This window comes from Bufo gargarizans, chromosome 7, assembly GCF_014858855.1.
Source record: "Bufo gargarizans isolate SCDJY-AF-19 chromosome 7, ASM1485885v1, whole genome shotgun sequence".
NCBI lineage: Eukaryota > Metazoa > Chordata > Amphibia > Anura > Bufonidae > Bufo > Bufo gargarizans.
In genome coordinates this window covers 11,230,045-11,250,893 of record NC_058086.1, presented here as the reverse complement: position 1 = coordinate 11,250,893, position 20,849 = coordinate 11,230,045, and the positions used below count along the sequence as shown (strand labels likewise).

Genomic DNA, 20,849 nt, shown 5'->3' with positions numbered 1-20,849 from the left:
AGCTGTGGTGAAACTATGACTCCCAGCATGCTCCATTTACTTCTATACAGTTCTAAGAGCAGCCAAGCAAGCTGGGCATCTTGGGAGTTGTAGTATTACCACAGCTGGAGTGCCAAGGTTAGCCATCACTGCCATAGACTATAATTATAAAAATTGTTGCGTGACAAATGTTGTTGTGTAGACCTAGCCTTAAAGTGGGCGAAGTAATGGAGGAGGATCTCCAGAATGAAGTGGTGAGGAGGGAAGAGTTAAACGATTCATCTACTGTGGAGCCTTCTGCACCCAAAGAATTCTGGCAGCGGTCAAAAAAAATTTAATAAATAGAGATTTAATACAAAATATCTCAACGCAGCTCGGGGTGATCAGACAGATGTGGTTCTGATAAGGGACGATGTTACAAAGATCTGAGAGAGTTACAACTATAGAAAAAACTGTGAGGGCTTTGGAGAACGAAGCTAAAATATTGAAATCTGTAACTTCCACATTGAGAATGGAGGTTAACATTCTTAAAAAGAAGATTGTGGATCTGAAGGACAGGTCTAGGAGATGCAACTTGAGAATTTGGGGTCTAGTTGAAGGCTCTGAGGAAAGAAATCTTGCCAAATTGATACAGACCTTAAAGGGACTCTGTCACCAGTTTCTAACCCCCCCCCCCCCCCCCCCCTTTTTAAAACTATTGTTCTCTCCATGGTGCCCTTGTCATTACAAAGCTGTTGTTATAAGATAAATCCGCCGTCTAGTTTTGATAAAAATCGCTTTTATCCAACCTGTCAATCTTCTGGATAAGGTGCCCAGGGCGTTTCTGAAGGTCTGAATCTGCCGCTCTCCGCCGCCGCCGTTGGTGCCCAGCTCCTCCCCTGATCCTTTCAGCGCCACCTGGATGTAATGAAATCCGCCTCCGGCTCTCCTCAGTGCCCCCTCCTCCTTTTCAAAGATCCCGCGCGTGCGCACAGGCCTGTGCCTGATGCGCCTGTGCGGACTTTTAGATTCTGCCTCATAGAGCGAAGTGCGCATGCGCGCACGAACATGCGCGAACGCGCGCGCGCTTCGCTCAACGAGGCAGAATCTAAAAGTCCGCACGGGCGCATCAGGCACAGGCCTGTGCGCACGCGCAGGATCTTTGAAAAGGAGGAGGGGGCACTGAGGAGAGCCGGAGGCGGATTTCATTACATCCAGGTGGCGCTGAAAGGATCAGGGGAGGAGCTGGGCACCAACGGCGGCGGCGGAGAGCGGCAGATTCAGACCTTCAGAAACGCCCTGGGCACCTTATCCAGAAGATTGACAGGTTAGATAAAAGCGATTTTTATCAAAACTAGACGGCGGATTTATCTTATAACAACAGCTTTGTAATGACAAGGGCACCATGGAGAGAACAATAGTTTTAAAAGGGGGGGGGGGGGTTAGAAACTGGTGACAGAGTCCCTTTAATTCAGCAAAGGTTTGGGAAGGAACATTTCTCTCTGTTTCTGGTGGAAAGGGCACACCAGGTGCCAGGGGGCAAATCTATCCCTGGGAGGCAGCCACAGATACTTTTGGTGAAGAATTTGAAGTCACGAAACAGATATGGTTTGGAGAAGGGTAAGGGAGTGTCCTCCTATCGTATATAATGGAAGCAAATAGCTTTTTTTCTTCCCCGGATTTCTCTAAAGAGACGTTAGATATTCATTTGTCTATCCAGCTAAACTAAGAATCATTTTTAATGGTGAAACCCATTTTTTTAATACCTCGGACTCTGCTATAGACTGGCTGGATCGGAATAATATTTAAGTAGTTTCTTTATGATCACTTTTCCTTTTGATGTTCCCTTTTTCTACTTTAGATGTCGGTGGGAAGGGAGAGAGGGGGAATAGTGGTCTTGGGTAAGTGTTCTGTGCAGTGATGTGGCAGATCAAGAAGTTTGTGGGGGGGGTAGGGGGAGGGTTGCGATGTGTCTCCCAAGATGGTGGGGTTGGAGGTTTGGATTATATCTATATTATGGGAATTTGTTGGCGGGTCTGATGGCAGTTACAATTTTTACTTGGAATGTGCAAGGTCTTGGGGATAGGATTAAAGACAGGCGGTTTTTGACCAAGTTAACCGCTTGCCGCCACGCTAACGCCGAAAGGCGTCATCGCGGCGGCTCTCCCAGGTCACACTAACGCCAATAGGCGTCATCTCGCGTGAGCCGAGATTTCCTGTGAACGCGCGCGCGCTCACAGGAACGGAAGGTAAGCGAGTGGATCTCCAGCCTGCCAGCGGCGATCGCTCGCTGGCAGGCTGGAGATGTGATTTTTTTAACCCCTAACAGATATATTAGATGCTGTTTTGATAACAGCGTCTAATATACCTGCTACCTGGTCCTCTGGTGGTCCCTTTTGTTAGGATCGACCACCAGAGGACTCAGGCAGCTCACTAAAGTAGCACCAAACACCACTACACTACACCCCCCCTGTCATTTATTAACCCTTTATAAACCACTGATCAGCCCATATAGACTCCCTGATCACCCCCCTGTCATTGATCACCCCCCTGTAAGGCTCCATTCAGACGTCCGTATGATTTTTACGGATCCACGGATACATGGATCAGATCCGCAAAACGCATACGGACGTCTGAATGGAGCCTTACAGGGGGGTGATCAGTGACAGGGGGGTGATCACCCCATATACACTCCCTGATCACCCCCCTGTCATTGATCACCCCCCTGTAAGGCTCCATTCAGACGTCCGTATGATTTTTTACGGATCCACGGATACATGGATCGGATCCGCAAAACACATGCGGACGTCTGAATGGAGCCTTACAGGGGGCCGATCAATGACAGAGGGGTGATCACCCATATAGACTCCCTGATCACCTCCGTCATTGATCACCCCCCTGTAAGGCTCCATTCAGACGTCCGCATGTGTTTTGCGGATCCGATCCATGTATCCGTGGATCCGTAAAAAATCATACGGATGTCTGAATGGAGCCTTACAGGGGGGTGATCACCCCATATAGATTCCCTGATCACCCCCCTGTCATTGATCACCCCCTGTAAGGCACCATTTAGACATTTTTTTGGGCCCAAGTTAGCGGAAAGTTTTTGTTTGTTTTTGTTTTTTCTTACTAAGTCTCATATTCCATTAACTTGTGTCAAAAAATAAAATCTCACATGAACTCACCATACCCCTCACGGAATCCAAACGCGTAAATTTTTTTAGACATTTATATTCCAGACTTCTTCTGACGCTGTAGGGCCGCTAAAATGCCAGGGCAGTATAAGTACCCCACATGTGACCCCATTCCGGAAAGAAGACACCCCAAGGTATTCGCTGAGGGGCATATTGAGTCCATGAAAGATTGAAATTTTTGTCCCAAGTTAGCGGAAAGGGAGACTTTGTGAGAAAATACAACAAAAATCAATTTCCGCTAACTTGTGCCAAAAAATAAATAAATTTATGAACTCGCCAGGCCCCTCATTGAATACCTTAGGGTGTCTTCTTTCCAAAATGGGGTCACATGTGGGGTATTTATACTGCCCTGGCATGTTAGGGGCCCGAAAGCGTGAGAAGAAGTCTGGGATCCAAATGTCTAAAAATGCCCTCCTAAAAGGAATTTGGGCCGCTTTGCGCATCTAGGCTGCAAAAAAGTGTCACACATGTGGTATCGCCGTACTCAGGAGAAGTTGGGGAATGTGTTTTGGGGTGTCATTTTACATATACCCATGCTGGGTGAGATAAATATCTTGGTCAAATGCCAACTTTGTATAAAAAAAAATAAAAAAATGGGAAAAATTGTCTTTTGCAGAGATATTTCTCTCACCCAGCATGGGTATATGTAAAATGACACCCCAAAACACATTCCCCAACTTCTCCCGAGTACGGCGATACCAGATGTGTGTCACTTTTTTACTTACCACACATTAGGGCCCCTAGAATGCCAGGGCAGTATAACTACCCCACAAGTGACCCCATTTTGGAAAGAAGACACCCCAAGGTATTCCGTGAGGGGCATGGCGAGTTCCTAGAATTTTTTATTTTTTGTCACAAGTTAGCGGAAAATTATGATTTTTTTTATTTTTTCCTTACAAAGTCTCATATTCCACTAACTTGAGACAAAAAATAAAAAATTCCAGGAACTCGCCATGCCCCTCACGGAATACCTTGGGGTGTCTTCTTTCCAAAATGGGGTCACTTGTGGGGTAGTTATACTGCCCTGGCAATTTAGGGGCCCTAATGTGTGGTTAGTAGTTTGAAATCAAAATCTGTAAAAAATGGCCGGTGAAATCCTAAAGGTGCTCTTTGGAATGTGGGCCCCTTTGCCCACCCAGGCTGCAAAAAAGTGTCACACATCTGGTATCGCCGTACTCAGGAGAAGTTGGGCAATGTGTTTTGGGGTGTCATTTTACATATACCCATGCTGGGTGATATAAATATCTTGGTCAAATGCCAACTGTGTATAAAAATATGGGAAAAGTTGTCTTTTGCCAAGATATTTCTCTCACCCAGCATGGGTATATGTAAAATGACACCCCAAAACACATTCCCCAACTTCTCCCGAGTACGGCGATACCAGATGTGTGTCACTTTTTTGCCACCTAGGTGGGCAAAGGGGCACACATTCCAAAGAGCACCTTTCGGATTTCACAGGCCATTTTTTACACATTTTGATTTCAAACTACTAACCACACATTAGGGCCTCTAGAATGCCAGGGCAGTATAACTACCCCACAAGTGACCCCATTTTGAAAAGAAGACACCCCAAGGTATTTCGTGATGGGCATAGTGAGTTCATGGAAGTTTTTATTTTTTGTCACAAGTTAGTGGAATATGAGACTTTGTAAGAAAAAAATAATAATAAATCATAATTTTCCGCTAACTTGTGACAAAAAATAAAAAGTTCTATGAACTCACTATGCCCATCAGCGAATACCTTAGGGTGCCTACTTTCCGAAATGGGGTCATTTGTGGGGTGTTTGTACTGTCTGGGCATTGTAGAACCTCAGGAAACAGGACAGGTGCTCAGAAAGTCAGAGCTGCTTCAAAAAGCGGAAATTCACATTTTTGTACCATAGTTTGTAAACGCTATAACTTTTACTCAAAGCATTTTTTTTTTTTTACCCAAACATTTTTTTTTTATCAAAGACATGTAGAACAATAAATTTAGCGAAAAATTTATATATGGATGTCGTTTTTTTTGCTAAATTTTACAACTGAAAGTGAAAAATGTCATTTTTTTGCAAAAAAATCGTTAAATTTCGATTAATAACAAAAAAAGTAAAAAATGTCAGCAGCAATGAAATACCACCAAATGAAAGCTCTATTAGTGAGAAGAAAAGGAGGTAAATTTAATTTGGGTGGTAAGTTGCATGACCGAGCAATAAACCGCTAAAGTTGTGGAGTGCCGATTTGTAAAAAAGGGCCTGGTCACTAGGGGGGTATAAACCTGTGGTCCTTAAGTGGTTAAGTAACATCTACCAGCGATTGTTTGCTTGGTCGAGACACATGCTACTGCGGTTTTGCGACTCGGTAGGGGATGGGCTGCGAAGATTTACCATTCTACCTTTACTAGCTTCTCCAGAGGTTACAGTTTTGATTCATAGGGGGTTTGATTTGGTCTGCGAGGCATCCTCTATAGATAAGCAGGGGAGGTTTGTTTTTCTCTATGGGGAAACGGTCGGGAAGATTCTGTATCTTGGCTTTTGTTTATAGGCCGCCCCCCTTTTCTTTAGATGTACTTACTAGTTTATTAGTGGCCTGAATGTCCCTCTCTAGTGATTGGGGACTTTAACTGTGTCATGAAACCAGAAACAGATAGGATTTCTTTGGGGGGGGGGGGGGGAGATATTTACACTCAAGCCCAAGGGTCCCCTTTGGCACGCTTTTGTTTGGAAGCAGGTTATGTGAATGTATAGGGATGGATTGGAAATAGAAAAAGAGCTTACTCCTGTATAAGTAAATCTGGAAACTCCATGTCTATGACAGACTTGGCCTTAATAAATAAAAAACATCTTAGATTTATTTTAAAAAAAAATTAAAAAAAAACTTTTCGATGAAATACAAGGCAAGGTCACTATCGGACCATGTACCCTTATCTATTGAATTCACCATGGGGGCAATGAGTATAAAGTAAGACCTCTATTTAGACTGAACCCCCATTGGATAAGGATACTCATGAATTAGTGAAACTGGAGGAGATGGGGCGTTTTTAGGATAGTAATGAGAACACAGCTAGAAGTCTAACTGGTATGGGACACATTTAAGGCCTTTATGAGGGCAATTTTTGTTAGTAATATTTCAAATCTAAAAAAGGGACACGGTAAGAAGGAAGGGGAGTAAAAAGAAGCAGTGTTAGTTGCCATGAATGAGTTCAGAGACCAGGAAAACTTCTGGCAAGGGTGATCTCTAATCAATAACAACAAAAAAATGAGATAGTTAGCATTCGGTCATTATATAATTCAGATAAGGTAAAATCAGAGGAAGAGATGAATTCTTTCTCTCCCAGTTCTTACCGATGCTCAGAGGGAGCTTCTGGATTTAAATCTCTCTCTAGGAGGAACTAGAGGCTGCACTGAAGGCATAGTCGGGGAATTCTTTCAAGTCAGATGCACTCCCATATGAATGCTATTGTAAGTATGGGGAGATTATCCTCCCTCGTTTATTGAGGTTTATGTTAGGATCATCTGGGCAGGATAGCCTTCCAGAGTCAATGACAGGCTGTAATAATATTAATACTAAAAAAGGGGAAGGACTCCCTAGATATGGGGTCATATAGGCCTATTTTCTTATTGAATACAGATATGAAGCTTCTCACAAAAATTCTGGCTACAAGGCTATCCAAGGTAATTACATCAATTATACACTATGATCAAAATGGGTTTTATTTCTAATAAGGGTACTCACTTCATTCTGTCTTTAGACACATCAAAGGCGTTTGAAAGGGTGGAGTGGGGATTCCTTTGGAAGGTTTTGGGGAAGATGGGATTTGGTAATAGATTTATACATTTGATTAAGGGTCCATTCACACGTCCTGTTTTTTTTCATCCTGAAAAACGGTCCGTTTTTTGCGGATCCGTTGTTCCTGAAAATGTTTCCGTATGTCATCCGTTTTTTGCGGATCCGCAAAAAACAGGAGCATGTATACATTTCAATAATCAAATAAAGTTGTTTGGATTTCTTTGAAAAAAAATTGGAAAAAAAAAAAAAAAAAAAAAAAAAAAAAATTTGTTATGCGTTTCCAGGAACGGAATCCGCAAAAAACGGATGACATACGGAATGACATCCGAATGTCATCAGTTTTTTGCGGATCCATTGACTTTGTATTGTACCAGGATCCGATTTTTCAGGACAAGAATAGGACATGTTTTATATTTAAACGGACATGCGGAACGGAACAACGGAAACGGACAGCACACATTGTGCTGTCCGATTTTTTCCAGGACCCATTGAAAATGAATGGGTCCAGATCTGGTCCTGATCTGTTCCTGAAAAAACGGAACAGATCAGGAAAGAAAAAACGGACGTGTGAATGGACCCTAAGTTATTGTATAAATCCTCTATTGCAAGATTTAATATTAATGGAAGCTTGATGGAGAGCTTCTCTTTGAGTAGAGGTACCAGTCAGGGTTGTCCACGCTCTCCATTATTATTTGATCTTTATATTGAGCCCCTTGCTGCTAGAATTAGGCAGAATTCCGGGATTGAGGGGTTTGGGATATCAGGAATAGAGAACTGCATCTCTATATGCGGATGACATGTTTTTTTTATAAAATCATACTAATACCTCACTTCCCGAACTCATTCAAATAGTTAAACACCTTTGGTGCAGTCTCGGGCTTTGATATCAACTGGTCAAAGACAACAATTATGCCGGTGGATAGACCTAAATATTCTATTAAGGGGCCCTTGAGTTTACTTAGGATTTCTGATTCATTTGAATATTTGGGCATGATTATATCCCCTAGAGTTGAAGATTTTTTTGCACCTAAATCTGATTCCATTGATAAGCAAGTCGAGGTCTAAAGTGACGGTATGGCTTTGACTTACTTTGTCTAGAGCCGATAGGATATCACTGGTTAAGATAGTGATATTACCCCCAACTACTCTATATTCTTGGGAATTCCCCATTGTGGATTGAGGATAAATTCTTCAAGTTAATTGGGAGAATTATTAACGATCTGGTGTGGGAAAGAAAGCTGGTGAGGCTTAAATTGGAATACCTTTATAAGCCGATGGAACAGGGAGGGCTGAACCTTCCCTATTTAAAGTCTATTTTATAGCTTCACATCCATGGCTTTATAACCAATGGGAGGAAAGTCCACTCCGTAGGAATTTATTGAGTAGATCTATATATGATCATATGTTTACATTATTAGAGTCTGGGTCACTATCCAGAGTTCAACAGGACTATAGGGAATCTAGAAAGTTAATTATTAAGGCGTGGAGTACTATTAGAGGGTGGTTGGGAGTAGGGCTGCAGTAAATAATTATTTTACAAATAGAGTATTCTATTGATTATTTTTTAAGATTAAATCGAGTAATCTAATAAGAAAAAAAAATTGACTGTTTTTCTTTATAAAAACTCAGACCCCCTGCCATCAGTCCCCAACACCCTTTGTTCCCCCCTGTGGGATCAGCCCAAGTGCATCAGTTCCCCCCAGTTTCATCAGCTCCACTTATGTGCACTATGACCTGACGATGTGCCAGGAAGAAAGTACAGCACGGTGCGGACCGGCGCGTGACCACGGAGCGGTAAGTAATAGCAAGCGCTTCACTCCTGCTCTGTGGCCACATGACACAAACGAATGCCCAAAATTTGCATCGAGGATTTTTTTGTGTCGCATTACTCGATTCAATCGATCTCTCCACTGCACACCTCTCTGGCATAATTACTATTTACAGGAGTTGGTGTTTTAGCTGAAGATAAATATTGGCCAAAAAAAATAACAATATTCTGTATGTTGCAGAAGTGGTGAGTAATGGAGATATACTTCCTTTTTTGGCGTTGACAAAAAGAGAGCATATACCGTAATTAATTTATCTTGGTTTAGATATTTACAGTTAAGTTTGGCACTTTTTAGTGTAAAGGGGAATTTTTTTGCTACAGATTTTCACCTTTGAATGAATTTATGAGAAATTGGGGGAAGAAGTTCTTTATTTCTCAACTTTAAATAGTGATTCAAGAAGCAATTTATAATGTGTGAGGTTTCGCTGCGGTAGACCGGATTAACGGATGCAGTATAGAGGCAACAAGTTCTTTGGATCAAACAGTTCAGTGTTTTATTCACACTTTAGGCAAGTGACAAAACAGTCATAATCAAACAAAAAGTCACCTTGCGGTGTTGGTGGTAATTCACACCATGCGGCAATTCTGCCTCAAAAGAGTCCTTGCTGATAGCAGCACCAACCTGTTTTCACGGCAAACAGGTAGCAAGCCTTCACCCCAAGGCACACAGATCCCAACACAGAGACCTCGCTTCTGAGCCCAGCTGCCTATTTAGGGTTAGCCAGGTGCTGCCAAAACCCAGAGCGGCACTTAAAATCCGGTCTGGTATTTGACCTCACCTGGCTGTAAATCAGCACAGCAGCACATGCTGGGAGGAAAATACCTGCCTTGTCAAACAAAACCTCTCACTGTGTCACATACACACACACAACCACAAGGGAGAGAAACCATCGGGTGACCCGGGCATTTCTGTCCTTTGCCTGGCTCATCCACTTCAAAGGGGAGTGGTCAGTCACCAGGCAGAATTTTCCCCCCAATAAATAATAGCGGAGAGATTCAAGTGTCCACTTAATAGCCAGGCACTCTCTCTCCACTATGATATACCTGGTCTAGGCTGGGGTGAGCTCACGGCTGGGGAAGACAGCGGTATGCTCCTCCCCGTTGACTTCCTGAGACAGTACAGCACCGAGGCCTACTTTGGAGGCATCGGTCTGTACTATAAACTCCCTTTTACAGTCAGGCATCACCAAAATCGGGGACCCGCACAGGGCCGACTTCAAAGCGGAGAAAGCCCCTTCCGCCCAATCGTCCCAGCAAACAATCAATCACTTGTGTCCCTTCAAGAGTAGCAAAATGGGGAACAAATATCATGCAATAGTCCACTATTCCCAGGAATGACTATTTGCCTAGTGGTGAAAGGTCAGGGCCAATTCCGTATCACCTCTATTTTGTTCACTTAGGGTTCGATGACTCCACGCCCAATGACATACCCCAGGTACTTAGTCTCTTCTAACCCTATCGTGCATTTTTTGGGGGGTTAGCAGTTAGGCCAGCTTTCCGAAGGGAGTCCATGAAGCACAATGTCCATTAGTCGCTGAAAAGTGGCGGGGTCACCATGCAGACCAAAGGTTAATATCTTATATTGATCCAGCCCCTCAGGCGTAATGAAGGCAGTTTTCTCTTTGGCAGCCTCCGCTAAGGGAAGCTGCCAGTACCCTTTTGTGAGGTTCAAAACAGAAAAATACTGGGCTTGTCCTAACCTCTCGATGAGCTCATCCACCCGGAGCATGGGATACGCATCAAATTCGGAAACCTCGTTAAGTTTTCGAAAGTCGTTACAAAACCGCAACATCCCGTTTGGCTTGGGTATCAATACTATAGGACTCGCCCACTCACTTTTTGACTCCTCAATCTGCAACATTAGCTGCACCTTCTCTGATATGGCTTGTCGCCGAGCCTCAGGTACCCAGTATGGTTTTAATCAGACTTTTGCCTGAGGCTCAGTGACAATGTCATGCTGGATTATGGAAGTGTGTCCAGGGAGGTCCAAGAACACATCAGTGTTGCGACTAACGAACTCTCTGGCCTCCCAAATCTGTTTAGAAGAGAGACTGTCAGGAATTTTTACTGTGGTAGCCGCTTCTCTTGCATCAGACAGAGGGGCCGGTACCGCTTCTCCTAGAAAACCCAGCCGTGGGCTGTCTTCTGTACAGGTTTCCCTATCTTTCCACGGTTTGAGTAAATTCACATGGAAAACCTGCGTCGGCTTTCACCGCCCTGGCTGGTGTACCTTGTAGTTTACATCTCCAATTTTCTCAAGTACCTCGTAGGGCCCCTGCCGCCTAGCCAGGAACTTACTGTCCATGTCGGCACCAGAACCAATACCCGAGCCTAAAGATTATATACCCGACGCTGGGCTCGCTGAGCTGCCTCCATATGCTCCCTAACATGAGGCAACCCTCTCTCTATCCAATCTTGCATCTGGGTAACGTACTCAATGACACTATAATGTGGAGTGGGTTGTTGTTCCCACGCCTCTTTGGCCACGTCCAAGAGACCGCGAGGGTGTCTGCCATATAGCAGTTTGAAGGGAGAGAACCCAGTAGAACCCTGAGGTACCTCTCGTACTGCGAACATGAGAACGCAGAAGAAGGTCCCAGTCCTTCCCATCTTTAGCCACCACCCTTTTCAACATATTTTTTAATGTCTAGTTAATGCTTTCTACCAGACCAACTGTTTGTGGATGGTAAACGGACATCTGTAGCAGTTTTATGTGAAGCAACTTAGAGTTCCCTCATCACCTTGGACATAAAAGGGGTCCCTTGGTCGGTCAGAACCTCTTTAGGTAGTCCTACTCGAGAAAACATCTCCATTAATTCCTTAACTATGAGTTCGGCCGAGTTATGTCGCAGTGGCACCGCGTCTGGGTACAGAGTGGTGTAGTCTAGAATGACTAAGATGTGTTGATGCCCTCTGGCGGACTTCGGTACTGGGCCTATGAGGTCCATAGCTATTCGGTCAAACAGTACTTCGATAATCGGGAGAGGTACTAGGGGACTACAGAAATGTGGCTGGGAGCTAGTTATCTGGCAGGTCGGGCAAGACTTACAAAACTGTTCCACTTCTTTGAATATGCTGGGCCAGTAAAACTGCTGTAGAATACGATCCTGAGTTTTCTACAGCCAGAGGTGCCCCCAAGAACGTGTTGGTGGGCTAGATCTAACACAAGCTTGCGATAAGCCTTGGGGACCACCAACTTTTCAATAGGCTCATTCCGTACTTGGTTTACTCAATACAATATATCCTGATGAACCACAAAACAGGGAAACATTGACTCTGCCCCAGGTCGTTGTGGTTCACCATTTACTATTAACACATTTTCCCGGGTGCGGGATAGGGTTGGGTCTTGACATTGGGCAATACCAAAATTATCCCCGGAGACATTGAGGTCTGCCAGTTCAGGACCCAGCGGGCAAGTCCTCCACCATTAACACTTAGCAGGGTCCTCTCCCCCTGGGGGAAAATAACGACTAACTTAAGATTAGTGTCACACAATTTTAATCATGTTTTGGTACAGTTCAAAATGATACATAGACTACATGTCACAAACGTATGGCTTAATAAATGTGGGTTGGGAGCATGTCTAATCGTCCACGATGAGATTCACTTGGAGATGATTTACACATGTTTTAGTCTTGTATAAAATTAACAGACTATTTGGAGGCAATAGCTACACTTATTACCCAAAAACTGAAAATAGTAATTCCTTATACGATGGAATGTTGGATTCTGGGTGATTTTTCCCGAATTAAATGCGATAAGTATAAAAGAACCCTCCTGATTAAAATACTTTTTTTTGGCAAGACTTTTAATCACGCGGAGTTGGTTCTCACGAAATGCTTCTAGTGTGTATATATGGTTAAATCTGGTCAATAAGATTAAGAGATATGAAAACATCTTATATAAACAAAGAAATATTGAGGAGAAATGTGAAGAGGTATGGGGGATTAGGAAGTTTTAATTCTTCTTCTTTTCACCCCACCGTCACCCCTGCTCCGTCCTAGTGGACGGAGGGGATAGGAAATGCACCGCAAGCGAGGGGGAGGGTTGGCAGTGGAGTTTTGGTGTAAAAATGAGAAGTTTGATAATGTTGAAGATTGGGTTGTTTGGAAAATTATTTTGTATTTTTTCTGTCAAACAAATAAAATAAAAAATAAAAAACTGACATTACTAGGTGCATAGACGGCAAAAATTTAACACCGCTCCTTCTCCCCATGCGCAGATGAAAACATCCGGTGTTGGGGGAGAGGGCAGGCGGTGACAGGGACGAGCCTCCCTAGCATCGCGGGTGATGCTAGGAAGGCTCGTCCCCGCCTGCTCTTGGCTGCTTCACCAACCCCCATCCGTGCACAGGGAGAAGCGGCGGTGCAGGGACCAGGAGCAGCGCGGGAAGTGGGGAGCCAGGTAACTAGAATCAGTGTGAGGGGCCCGGGCGTATGGGGGGGGGGCCCCCATTTCCAGCCTTTGTTAACCCCTTTAATACAAGGCACTAACGAATTCTTATTATCCATATTGCCTCCTTTGTTGGCTAGATTCATTTTTCCATCACATTATACACTGCTCGTTTCCATGGTTACGATCACCCTGTAATCCAGCAGCATTGGCCGTGCTTGTACAAGCACCGGGACCGTGGGAGCGCACTTAGGCTAGTGGTTTTTCCTATAGTGTGCAAGCACGACCACCACCGATGGATTGCAGGGTGGTCGTAACCATGGAAACGAGCAGTGTATAATGTGATGGAAAAATGAATCTAGCCAACAAAGGAGGCAATATTGACAATCACAATACATTAGTAAGTGCCTTGTATTAACTTTTTCTACATGATAAATACCATTTGTTGACAACCCCTTCAAACCATGTTTATATTCAGACAGTAGAGGATGCACATTTTAGCTTTCTTGTAGGGGGTATTAAAGGGGTTGTCATTCTTACCATGGTATTTCTGCCTCCCTTCCCCCTTTTGGGCAAACCTGCAAAGGGAAGCACATATTTACCTGCTCCCTATCTCTGCAGCCTTGGTGACCTGCTCAAGGGGGTTGTGTCGTGTCAAATGGTCAAGTGATGCAAGGGGAGCAGGTCACCACTGTGGCCAGTGATTGGCTGCAGTGGTGTCAACAGAAGTTTACATTCTGAGAGCGCAGCAGAGCCGCCCAGGCAGGGGAGAGAAGGAGCCGGGTACAAGTGCCAGGAAGCAGGTCTGCCCAAGAAGGGGGGTTTGCCAAACCTCTCCCCAAAAGGTGCACAAGCCCTTTGACTCGTTCAATCCTCTGAACAACTAATGAAGCATCAGCTCCATGGACTGTAGCAAAACGTAGTCTGGCTGCCGAGCCACTTCTACTTTTTACACGTGGAATATCTGAGATATGTTCTGATTTCATTGGTAGTGCACCCTACATACCACGAATGACATGGAATGCAGGTTAGGACACACACATGCAATTTACATATTGTGCAATTTTGAAAAAGACGGTTTGTGGCCGTGTACAAAAGATACGTCTTGTGTGCCCTAATTATTCTGCAATGATCCAAGAATAACCAGGCGCCCCTTTAATGGCGGAGACAGTAAGAAAATAATGGTACCGCAGACACCTGAAAAATACTTCCAGGTCAGACAACGGGTAGCGGATATAAAACTATGGGCAGCTCAATGTTTCAGAGCTCCATACTAACAGTATAGACCCGATACATAAAACCCAAGTTCTGCATACAATATAGGACGGCTACAGGGTAAGGCCAAACAGTCCATTCACGCTGTAGCAGTCCACGACCACCAAGTTTTCGTGTGTGTGTCTGAAGATGGCATGCTTTCATCAGCCATAACATTGAAACCTGCAAAATTGTGTAGCCCCCCCTCGTGGCGCTAAAACAGATCTGACCCATGAAAGCATGGACTCCACAAGACCTCCGATGGTGCGCTGTGGTATCTGGTAGTAAAACATTAGCAGCACCCATGCATCACGTGACCCAGAGACCTGACACATGGGTGACTCGTCACCACTGCGGCCAGTCATTGGGTACAGCAGCCCAACCGGAGAACCGAGGAGGAGCGATGGAGCCAGAACCCAGCGGGTCTGGCCAGGTCTGCAGAAAAGGTCTCCAGGGTGAACAACCCCTTTAGAAGGAATTTTCCAAGAGTTAAATACCGATTACCTATCTTTTGGATTTAAAGGGGTTGTCCGACTTCAGCTAATGGCATTTATTAAGTAGACAAGGTTAATACAAGGCAATTACTAATGTATTGCGATTATCAATATTGCTTCCTTCCCTGGCTGGATTCAGTTTTCCATCACATTAGCAATGCTCGTTCCCATGGTTACAAACACCTATAGTGTGTTCCTATTGTGTGAAAGCCCGGCCACCGCTGCTGGATGGAAGGTTGTTCGTTACCACGGAAACGAACAGTGTATAACGTGATGGAAAACTGAATCCAGCCAGGAAAGGAAGCAATATTACGTTAGTAAGTGCCTTGTATTCACTTTCTCTACATTACAAATGCCACTATGTGAATTGACACAACCCCTTTAACCGCCTCCCGACCACCTAACGCAGGGATGCATCCTGCGGGCGGGCGGCCGGGTTATTCCTCCTTGACGCGTTGGCGCGTCATCTCGCGAGACGTGAGATTTCCTGTGAACGCACGCTCAGAGGCGCGCACGTTCACAGGATCGCGAGGTAAACAAGTTAATCTACAGCCTGCCAGCAGCGATCATTCGCTGGCAGGCTGTAGATGCGATTTTTTATTTATTTTTTACTCCATAAAGGTATATTAGACGCTGTTTTGTTAACAGCCTCTAATATACCTGCTACCTGGTCCTCAGGTGGTCCCTTTTGCTTGGATCGACCACCAGAGGACACAGGCAGCTCTGTAAGTAGCACCAATCACCACACTACACTACACCCCCCCCCTGATCACCCCCCTGTAAGGCTCCATTCAGACGTCCGTATGCGTTTTGCGGATCCACTCATTGCCAGAACTATTGCGGACAAGAATAGGACATGTTCCATAGGCTCTACAAAAAACGCAGTGTTCGCCCGATCAGGCCTGATCTTGTGCGCACACTTGCGTTCAGTCCGCCCCACCGCAGTGACAGAATTATTCTTTTTTCTGATCACTGCAAAAACACCGTAAAATCACTGCGGCACTATAAAAATCACTTTTGAGGGGCATTGCGAGTTCATAGAAGACTTTATTTAATTTTTGCCACAAGTTAGCGGAAATTGATTTTTTTTTATTTATTTTTTTTCTTACAAAGTCTCATATTCCACTAACTTGTGACAAAAAAAATTAATCTTACATGAACTCACCATACCCCCCACGGAATCCAAATGCGTAAAAATGCCCTGTGAAATCCTAAAAGGTACTCATTGGAATTTGGGCCCCTTTGCGCATCTTTGGCTGCAAAAAAGTGTCACATGTGTGGTATCGCCGTACTCAGGAGAAGAAGGGCAATGTGTTTTGTGGTGTATTTTTACATATACCCATGCTGGATGAGAGAAATATCTCTGTAAAAGACAACTTTCCCTTTGTATAAAAAATAAAAATAGTTCTCATTTCACAGAGATATTTCACTCACCCAGCATGGGTATATGTAAAAATACATCCCAAAACACATTGCCCTACTACTACGAGTACAGCGATACCACATGTGTGACACTTTTTTGCAGCCTAGGTGCGCAAAGGGGCCCACATTCCAATGAGTAGGAATTCACAGGGCATTTCACATTTGGATTCCAAACTACTTCTCACGCTTTAGGTCCCCTAAAATGCCAGGGCAGTATAGATGCCATTTTGGAAAGAAGACACCCCAAGGTATACCGTGAGGGGTATGGCGAGCTCATGTAAAATTTTATTTTTTGTCACAAGTTAGTGGAATATGAGACTTTGTAAGAAAAAATAAAATAAAAAAATTCAATTTCCGCTAACTTGTGACAAAAAAATAAAAAACTTCCATGAACTCACTATGCCCATCAGCGAATACCTTAGGGTGTCTACTTTCCGAAATGGGGTAATTTGTGGGGTGTTTCTACTGTCTGGGCATTGTAGAACCTCAGGAAACATGACAGGTGCTCAGAAAGTCAAAGTGTGTAAATTCATTTTTTTGCATCATAGTTTGTAAACGCTATAACTTTTACCCAAACCAATAAATATACACTTATTGCATTTTTTTTTATCAAAGACATGTAGAACAATAAATTTGGAGAAAAAATTATATAGAAATGTAGTTTTATTTGAAAAATTTTACAATAGAAAGTGAAAAATGTCATTTTTTTGCAAAGATTTCGGTCAATTTCGATTAATATCAAAAAAAGTAAAAATGTCAGCAGCAATGAAATACCACCAAATGAAAGCTCTATTAGTGAGAAGAAAAGGAGGTAAAATTCATTTGGGTGGTAAGTTGTATGACCGAGCAATAAACCGTGAAAGTAGTGTAGTGCAGAATTGTAAAAAGTGGTCTGGTCATTAAGGGGGTTTAAGCTAGGGGGGCTGAGGTGGTTAAATCTCAGAAAACCCCTTTAAAAGGGTACCTGTCACCGGGATTTTGTGTATAGAGCTGAGGACATGGGTTGCTAGATCGCCGCTAGAACATCCACAATACCCAGTCCCCGTAGCTCTGTGTGCTTTTATTGTGGAAAAAACCCAATTTGATACATATGCAAATTAACTTGAGATGAGTCCTGTCCCTGACTCATGTCACATAGAGGACTCATCTCAGGTAATTTGCTTATGTATCAAATCGTTTTTTTTCCACAATAAAAGCACACAGAGCTATGGGGACTGGGTATTGCTGATGTGCTAGCGGCCATCTAGCAACCCATGTCCTTAGCTCTATACACAAAATCCCGGTGACAGGTTCCCTTTAAGTCCTCTAAGATGCTAGTTGGGCCTCCATGGATCAGACTTGTTTTTCTAGCACATCCCTAGCTCAAGTGAAAGAGCTCGAGGAATTTGGACGGTCAAGCCATCACCTTGAACCCTTCCGAATGCGTTTTACAGTGCGTCTGGGTGGAACGTCCTGCTGAAAGAAGCCACGGCCATTAGGGAATACATCTGCCACGAAGGTACAGGACACGGTTCACAGTAACATCCACATGAATGCCAGGACCAAGGTTTCCCAGCAGACCACTGCTCAGAGCTTCGCAGTACCACCATCACTTGCCTTTCTGGAGATGCTCTGACCCAGTCGTTGAGCCATCACAGTGACCCAGATCCTTACGCTTGCCCATTTTCCTGCTTCCACCACATTAACACTCTACTTGCTGCCTAATATATGGCACACTATGATATGTGCCACTGTCACAATGTTATTCACTCTCCCAGGACCTTCAAAGCGTATTCCTGGCAACCTACTTTTAAAAATGCTGGCAGTCCGCCATGATGTGGAAGGATCTGAAAACCCTTTGCGCCTAGAACCTGACGTACACAGAGAGCATACAAACATCCTGCCTATGTAGTGGGCTCCATATAACCCCCAGAGAACAGAGTTCCCCCCTGACATGTAGTCAGTGAAGACCAACTAAACAATGCAGTCCTAGTTACTTAAAGGGGACCCATCACCTCCAAAAACCATCCTAAGGCGCCAGCAGCCTGTTTGTAACGATCATTTTCTTCCTGAAGGCCGATGTGGCAAAAGCTCAGAAAACGTTCTTTTATCCCCTGCCGGCGCGCTTCTCCACACATGCTTGAAGTCAAGCGGGCCGCGGCCTCCTTGCTTCAAGTAACGCTAACCAGGCCCCCTTCACTGCGACTGACAGCTGGCGGTTCGGCTGGCTTTGCCGAACTCTCTGCATAAGCGCTGTCAGCACAGCTAAGGGGCGCGGTTACCGTGACATGAAGCAAGGAGGCCGCAGCCCCCTTGACTTCAAGCATGTGTGGAGAAGCGCGCCGGCAGGGGATAAAAGAACGTTTTCTGAGCTTTAGCCGCATCGGCCTTCAGGAAGAAAGGAATCATCAGAAACAGGCTGCTGACGGCTTGGGATGGTTTTTGGAGGTGACAGGTTCCCTTTAATTAGAGCCTGCTTCATCTCGTGTGACCACCTCAAACCCGCGTCATGACATTGCCGTGTGGTCGTGCCCCGACAGATCAGCACATAAACAAATGTAAATAATGCAGGGTGAAGGTTTTGAGGGGGGGGGGGGGGTTGTCCCATCTCAGACAATGGGGGCATATCGCTAGGACATGCTGTCAGTGTCAGATGGGAGCGGTTCCTAGAGGTGGGACCCACTGCTATCTCCAGAATGGGCCCCCCAAAGTGAAGGAGAATGCACCGTGCACGCTCAGTGTGCCCCCTGGGAGTTATGGTTCAGAAGTCCCATAGAAGTGAATGGAGAACACACCGCACATGCACAGTCACCCCACTATGGAACTGAGCAAGCCCTGGGAAATTTTGGGAATTCCCGTAACGCTGCATGGAAGGTGGCCGCTCTTCTTCACTTCATGGGCCTGTTCTAGAGATGGGTGCGGATCCTAGAGATGGGACAACCTTACGATCTGCCATCAAAGTCTGGGATGGGGCGACCCCTTTAAAAGCCATAGCATGTCAATTCTTTCTGCGGATTTAACCCACAGGTCCACCACAAATCAGGGACAAAATCTGCATGTAAATCATGTCAGAGTTACAGCAAAATCCGCAACAGATTTTTCTTCTCTGTCTTGTCGTGTCGACAAACCAAAAACAAGATGGTGCCAAGTGTCCTCACCGTAGATTGCGGTACACGATGTACAGCGTGATGACAGCACTTCATCATGTATTACCAGGGAATGCCTACAGAGACCATGACTCATAGCAATTCCCCAATATACACCCATCGTCTTCATCCAGGAGCAGCTACAACCTGCTGCAGCTCCTGCCCTCTACATGCAACTGCTGTTTACTGATCCAGTGCTGAGTGAGAGCAGGTGCCCGGTCTTAGTGCCAGCGCCAAGAATCTGACTTCTTTGTGGCTGCCCAGCGTGTTTACCGAGTCCGCGCCTGCCGCCGTACAGTAAGCACGCCCAGGGGTATTCTCAGCTCACACGGCATGGCCCAGTCAGCGGTTCTAGAGGTGGGGACCTACGTGAGAATCCCCCTTCTCAGGTATATTTACGCGGCTCCATACATCTGAATGGGATTCTGCATAAAAACAGCAGCAGAAACGCATGCAACACACCAGCCGTGTCTGAACGGGCACCAGGAGAGCCTTAGTACTGGCTGAGTCCACGGACAGACTAGGAGGACAGCGGGGCCCCTGCCCACACAGTCCAGCGACCTACCATCATACTCCAGAGGAGGACATCTATAAGTTCCCCGATCAGACCCTCCCCTCATTCTCCTATGCAGGGCTATGTAAACACTGAACTGCATTATGGTCTATGGGGCAGAGGAAAGAGCTTAAAGGGGAGCTCCAGCAGGAAGGAGACAGGACTGTTTACACAGCTCAGGTGTAGACACCTCACACACTAGGACCACCCCTCCCCTCCAGGCCCCAGTCCACCCTCACCTGTGAGTGAGCCACCACCAGGCTTTTGTTCCCCTCCCCGTGGTAACTCCATTCATTCTCGTCCATCTTCTCCGCTTCCATACCCGGAGCACAGGCTGGGTGACTGGGGGCCGGCGCTGGCTGAGCTTCCCGGAGCACACGGGCGGGCGGCAGGTGGTCGGGACGCGTCTGGTGCCGCCGGGTCAGGTGTCGCCTGTGTCCAGCATGGACCGCACTCCCGGCGTGTCACAGTCTGCGCCCTGCCAGCGACACAGACACAACTAGACCGCTACGTCCGGCCCACCGCCGCCAGCCCCGCCCACCGAGCGGGTCACTGCCCTCTGATTGGTCCAAGCTGAAGGGTTCATGACCATAGAGCGGAAGCGTGGTCACGGAGCGGCAGGAGGGACACTTGTGTCGCCCCAGATTTAAAGGGGTCGTACGTGTTTAGGTCACAGGAGACGCGTGGGGCTGTCACTGCGTGATGTGGTCTCTGTAGAAGTTCTCTTCCTGAGGGCTGATCCCCCGATTTACATACAGGTCTATTCATTGAGCAGAGGGATGGGTTTTTTAACCGTTTCATGACTGAGGCTGGTTTGGCTTTGACGCCGGAAGCAATATTTTTACATTTTAGATGCTTTACTGT

General features: G+C 45.4%; 1 protein-coding gene across 1 annotated transcript in view; it reads right to left on the bottom strand.

Moving 5' to 3' along the window:
- IPPK (inositol-pentakisphosphate 2-kinase) overlaps positions 1 to 20,495 on the bottom strand; it is a 62,910-nt gene extending 42,415 nt beyond the window's left edge. The window contains exon 1 of the mRNA XM_044301539.1: positions 20,225 to 20,495. Within this exon, the coding sequence (XP_044157474.1) occupies positions 20,225 to 20,305 (81 nt within the window). The 5' untranslated portion in view covers positions 20,306 to 20,495. The remainder of the gene's footprint in view (positions 1 to 20,224) is intronic.
- Positions 20,496 to 20,849: the final 354 nt, after the last annotated feature.